Genomic DNA, 6106 nt, shown 5'->3' with positions numbered 1-6106 from the left:
TGCAAATTATTCTTTGTGCCCAGCAATCAGCTGAATGTAGAGTGGATAACAGAGTTTAATAACAACGCTTCCATCTCTTCATTACTGTGTTAGTGGCTTAGTGGCGAAATACTTTCGCTATCGTTCAGTGAAATTAATAATGACTTCGGTATGCATGCGAAAGTTTTTTTTTAATTAGTATGTTAATAGTGAATTTTGTCAATAAAAGATGTGCTTCCTTGGAGGTTTCAGTTTAGACAAAAAGACAAACATTTCAGATATAAAGTTTAGTGATAAATTTGAACGCGCGCGAAGCAGTCGAGTTCATAGCAACAAGAAAAGTCGGCGGACGTCTAGCAAAATAAACCCAGTCAAGGATTTAATTTTAATTGAAAAAAGAAATAGAATATAAGTGAAAAATGCGGCTTAGTTTAGTAGTTGCAGTGGTTGTGATTCTGTTGGTTACCATCGCCAGTTTGCCAGCAGAAGGTGAGCGTCAAGAGGCCTGCTGAAAAGTGAATAAAAAAAAAAAAATATTTGAATAAATACCGAAAACTCGTGTGAAACACAGTTGTGCTTAACGTTTTCATTTATTTAATTTTATGTTTTATATGAATAGTTTTACTAAAGCCTAAAAACTAAATTAGTTGCATAGACTTCAAGAGATGCGCGTACTGCATTCAATAATAATTTCTGATCTATATTTTTTCCGCCAATTTGACGTCTCATTGCAGGTAAACGCGTAACCTTAGTACCGCTTTCCGCCACTGAAGTGTATCGTTTATTACGTGAAGCCGGTCAGGAGGACGCGGTGCCGGAAGGTCGTGTGGTGACCCAAGGTATAGCCGCTGTTTCCGGTTTCGCAGTCGGTTTGGCCAAAGGTATTGGCGGCTCATTGCTTGTGGATTTGGCAACTAATCTTTGGTCGTCAACGAGTCAAAGTCAATCGCAAGAAATTTGCTTCAACAGCCGTAGCTTGAACGAGATAAATGATGTGGATTATGGTGATGAGAATGCGAACGGGGATGCCGATTATGCAGCACTGGGTAGACAAACTGTTGATGATGATACTGCAGCTACAAGTACAGACACTGTACCTTCAACTACAGGTGGCTCTTACAGTGATAGTGATAATAACAGAGCGTCTAACGGTGATAATACGGCCACATATACTTCTGTTATGACACAGGAGAGCGCAGGTGGAGCGGTGAACTGTGTGGTGCTGTAAATTGAGACTGAACTGCGTAGTGCTGCTAGCTAATGTTATTTCATTACTTATTTTTAGATTTACTTCTTATTTTATTTATTTATTTTTAGATTTAATTTTTATTTTAATCATTAATTTTTCGATTTTTGTATAATTTAGATCTTAAATAAAACAAACTTTTACGTTTACTATAGATGTACATTTTTTCAATTTTCACGATCCCGATAATTACGGGATCTCGTTTTTGCAATCCCGGAATTTCGGGACTAATATCGAGTTATAGATATTCATAATTTCGCAACAACTGAACTCAAACTTCTTCTTCTTCTTAATTGGCGCGATAACCGCTTACGTGATTTTGGCCGAGTTTAACAAAGCGCGCCAGTCATTTCTTTCTCGTGCTAACAGACGCCAATTGGACGCCTGATCTTTCCAACGCAGAGGAGGCCTTCTTCTTCCTCTGCTACCACCAGCTGGTACCGCATCGAACACTTTCAAAGCCGGAGCGTTTGTATCCATTCGGACGACATGACCCAGCCCTCAAAGCCGCTGGATCTATATTCGCTGCGTTTTGTCTATGTGGTCGTAAAGCTCATACAGCACATCGTTCCATCGCCTGCAATATTCGCCGTTGCCAACGTGCAAAGGTCCAAAAATCTTACGCAGAATCTTTCTCTCAAACACTCCAAGCGTCGCTTCATCGGATGTTGTCGTCGTCCAAGCTTCTGTGCCATACGTTAGGATGGGCATGATGAGAGCCTTGTAGAGTGTTAGTTTTGTTCGTCGAGAGAGGACTTTTCTGCTCAGTTGCCTACTTAGTCCAAAGTAGCAGTTGTTGGCAAGAGAGATTCTGCGTTGGATTTCAATGTCAGCCTTGAAATCCAACACAGGCAAGGTGCTTCAAGATGACCCAAAAATGTTCGAGTTTCACGAACCGTCTCCGCCAAATATTCATAATTTTTATAGTGAATTTTATTAATTTCAGTGTGGTGGTTAAGCGTGTATCGTTCCATTTTTATTAATGGCGTAGTTTCTACCTGTCAAATGTCGAAAAATGACAGCTTCAAAAGTGACATCTACCGAGATACCACCTGTTATTGGAAAACCCTTAACATCTTCATATCTTTGGCAGATAAAATAATCTGCTGAGTAATTTTCAGTCGGGTTTCAGAAGTCTGAATAGTTACTCACAGTTTTTGATACTATTGATCAAAAGGCATGGCCTCGAATCTCCGTGAAAGACCAAAATGAACAAAAAGTTTTTTCCAATAGCGGAGGAGGAGCTCGGCCAATTACCCAAAAAAGGGTGTACGTGCCAATTATATATATTGACAATGACTCAAATAGTCGTCTGTCGGAAAAAACTATTAAATTGACATTGTACACTAAATTTGTTCCAAATAAATAAATTGAAATTGAAAATAAATCTATCCTCCGGGCATTTAAGGTACTTGACCACCTTGGAAAGCTAAAAAGTACAACATATTCAATAATTTTTTTTTCATGTTCTGTATAATATATTAAAATAAATTTTTTTTTTAATTTTTATTTAGAGCTTATATAATATATTACAAAAAAAAATTGATTTATTAAAATTTCTTTTTTTAACATATATCCAGGAGGCGCCAAAGTCGAGGCCTGAAGAAAATCATGTCTTGCGGCGGACAGTTAATCTTAGAAATGGTAATTCTAAAACAAAAGAGAGAAACAAAATTTTCAAAAGGAAGGTTCCTTGCGTGAGAATTTACCACAAACTGACAAAAAAAAAAAATAATAAAAAAATGGCGGATGTTTGAAAAAAAGTTAAGAAAACACCCCTGTTTTTCACAATGTTATGCTTAAAAAGCAATACTTTATTAACTTTTTTTTTGCAAAATGTGGTAAATTGGCATACAAAACATCTTAACAAATAAAACAAGACCAAAATCATTAAAATCGGCTAAGCAGTTTCGGAGATAAAGTGTCCGCCATTCGAAAAAAAGTAATTTCTGGAAAAACGCGTTTAAAGTTAAAACTTGCTATTTTCTTTCAGCTGAGTCAGCAAGTAATGAGTGCAGGATGCGCCTGCACATTTTCACTGATTTCACTTTGTTAGAATTCGAATTTAAAAAAACAGTTTCAGGTGATGATTTTTAAAAGTATAAGGATTGAAAAAATGTAAAAAAAAAAAATTTAATTTTTTGAAACTTATAAGGTGGTCAAGTACCTTAACTTAGAGAAACAAAGTAGAGGAAACATCGTTAACTCTACCCTGGGAAACACCTGATGAAACAATAAACGATAAACGAATTGGTTGATACGTTGTCAATTACACCAACACCGCGCGTGTTATTCTGATAAGACAGAATCTATTTCAGTAATGCAGAATGAAAGCCTAAGTCTTGGAATCAACATTCGATTCAGGCTTTCTATATGGAAGCCTTAGAGAAATTCGTATAAATGGCATCAATTTGGTATCTCTTGTGAAGCGCAGCAAAAAAAGTCCTCAGTAAAAAGATCTAAATTAGTTACTGATAAATGGATGGATAAAACTTGATATTCACATTTGCTTCAGTATGTTTTAAAATTGGATCTTCAGTGCAGCACTACATTCGGTAGTTTCACTGCAGTCGGATTGGTTGTACTCGAATTGCTTGCTTTTGAAAAACAAAAACGAGCTGGTCTAACTCTTACATTAGCTGGCCATAGTATATTCACAGACCTAAAATATCTAAAAAGCGTACACATACGCATATATGCCCCACAAAGTCTGCGTTCACCCTTACTTAACTACCAATAACTTTTTAGTGAATGAAACACACAACCTGATTTTATAATTTTTATAAAGTATATATTTATATGTTTAAGTTTCAAAAACAAAAATTAGTTTCAAGATTCCTCACATACGTTTTTAGATAACGGTGAATAATGGCTGTAACAAGTAATACAATACAATGATATGCTATATGCAAAAATCAAATCTAATATTTAGTTGGATATCCACGTTGCTTCAGGACTTCACTCAGCCTATTTGGCATTGAACTTACTAGTTTCTCTGTTTCCTCTGCTGTTATCTTCCTCCATTCTGCCTGGATGACTCTCCGCAAAACCTCTTTACTAGTAATCACTTGCTGACGAATTCTTTTTTCCAATAGATCACACAGATGCTCGATGGGGTTAAGATCTTGGGACTGTGGCGGTGTTTTAAGCTGTTTTGGGGCGTTGTACAAGAGCCAAAGTTTAACGATCTCGGCTGTGTGCTTCGGGTCGTTATCTTGTTGAAACCAAAATGTTCTTGATAAGCCGAGATTTTCTGCACCTTGCTTTAAATTCCGTTTTAGTATGTTCAAGTATCCCCATTTATCCATCGTCGAATCAATAAATTCTAACTGACCCACTTCATTTGCCGCCATGCAGCCCCAAACCATAACGCCGCCACCTCCGTGCTTAACCGTGCTAACAAGATTTTGCTTTTCAAGAGCAGTTCCAGGTTTTCGCCAAACAATTTGACGGCCTTTTATTCAGAATATACAAAATTTACTTTCGTCTAAAAATATTACTTTTTCCAAAACTCGGGAGGCTTATTACATAACTCATTAGCAAACTGAATGCGTTTACGTCTGTTCACAAGAGAAATGAAAGGCTTTCTTCGGGCGACTCTACCACGGTATCCAGCTTGACGTAGAACTTTTCCTGCAGTTTCAGCGCAAATACTTTTTTTAAATGTTTGGTTTATGTTTTCAACTAATTTTGAGGATGTAATCCAGGGGTTAACCTTTGCCAAGTTTATTATAGAACGGTTTTCCCGGGTCGATCATTTTGACGTGATAACGTCTTATAATTCGATTTAGCCGGCTGCACGCACGAAAAAATGTGTCATTACCTTGCTCATTGCCGTTACCTTGTTCATTTGTCGTTACCTTGCTCATTTGTCGTTACCTTGCTCATTGCCGTTACCTTGAATGAACTGCAAGCGAAAGCGCGGTACGCACGACAAAGCAAACAAAGCAAACGAACGGCAACGTTCGACATCTTGCTCTCTCCTACTTAAGTGAGCGTATATATGTATGTATATGCGCAAATGTACATATATAAATTCACGTATTTGTATTTGCATATGCCTTCTTATTGATTATTATTAATTTGATTCACTTGAAGAATTTAAAATAAAACCAAGTTTGTTAATAATACCTGTTGTTTTAATGTTATTATTATTTTTTGACGTGATAACGTCTAATAATTCTATGTAGTCGTCTGCACGCACCAAAAAATGCGTCGTTATCTTGCTCATGCGTCGTTACCTTGCTTGAACAGCATGTTATGTTATGTTATGTTATGTTATGTTATGTTATGTTATGTTATGTTATGGTATGTTATGTTATGTTATGTTATGTTATGTTATGTTATGTTATGTTATGTTATGTTATGCTATGTTATGTTATGTTATGTTATGTTATGTTATGTTATGTTATGTTATGTTATGTTATGTTATGTTATGTTATGTTATGTTATGTTATGTTATGTTATGTTATGTTATGTTATGTTATGTTATGTTATGTTATGTTATGTTATGTTATGTTATGTTATGTTATGTTATGTTATGTTATGTTATGCTATGCTATGTTATGTTATGTTATGTTATGTTATGTTATGTTATGTTATGTTATGTTATGTTATGTTATGTTATGTTATGTTATGTTATGTTATGTTATGTTATGTTATGTTATGTTATGTTATGTTATGTTATGTTATGTTATGTTAAAGTATATTATGTTATGTTAATGTTACCTCATTCTCTATATCCATACAAAATATCTATCAAACAAATAAAATTAAAATTTTCTTTTGAAAAATGCAACCATTCAATCAGTATTTTCTTATGACGTTATCACGATAAACTATCGTCAGTAAACCGACTTTACAGACAACCTCTTTTTTCGG

The 6106-nt window shown here is 35.5% G+C and overlaps 1 protein-coding gene across 1 annotated transcript; it reads left to right on the top strand.

Annotated features, from left to right (window-relative positions):
- The first annotated feature begins 398 nt into the window (after positions 1 to 398).
- LOC128865746 (uncharacterized) lies at positions 399 to 1207 on the top strand. The gene is made up of 2 exons (XM_054106061.1): positions 399 to 468; positions 714 to 1207. Exons 1-2 carry the CDS (start codon positions 399 to 401, stop codon positions 1205 to 1207), a joined length of 564 nt encoding a protein of 187 aa, XP_053962036.1.
- Positions 1208 to 6106: the final 4899 nt, after the last annotated feature.

Source organism: Anastrepha ludens, chromosome 6 (genome assembly GCF_028408465.1).
Source record: "Anastrepha ludens isolate Willacy chromosome 6, idAnaLude1.1, whole genome shotgun sequence".
NCBI classification, from domain to species: Eukaryota; Metazoa; Arthropoda; class Insecta; order Diptera; family Tephritidae; genus Anastrepha; species Anastrepha ludens.
Note: the sequence above shows the minus strand (reverse complement) of the source record. Positions and strands in the feature narration are given on the sequence as shown.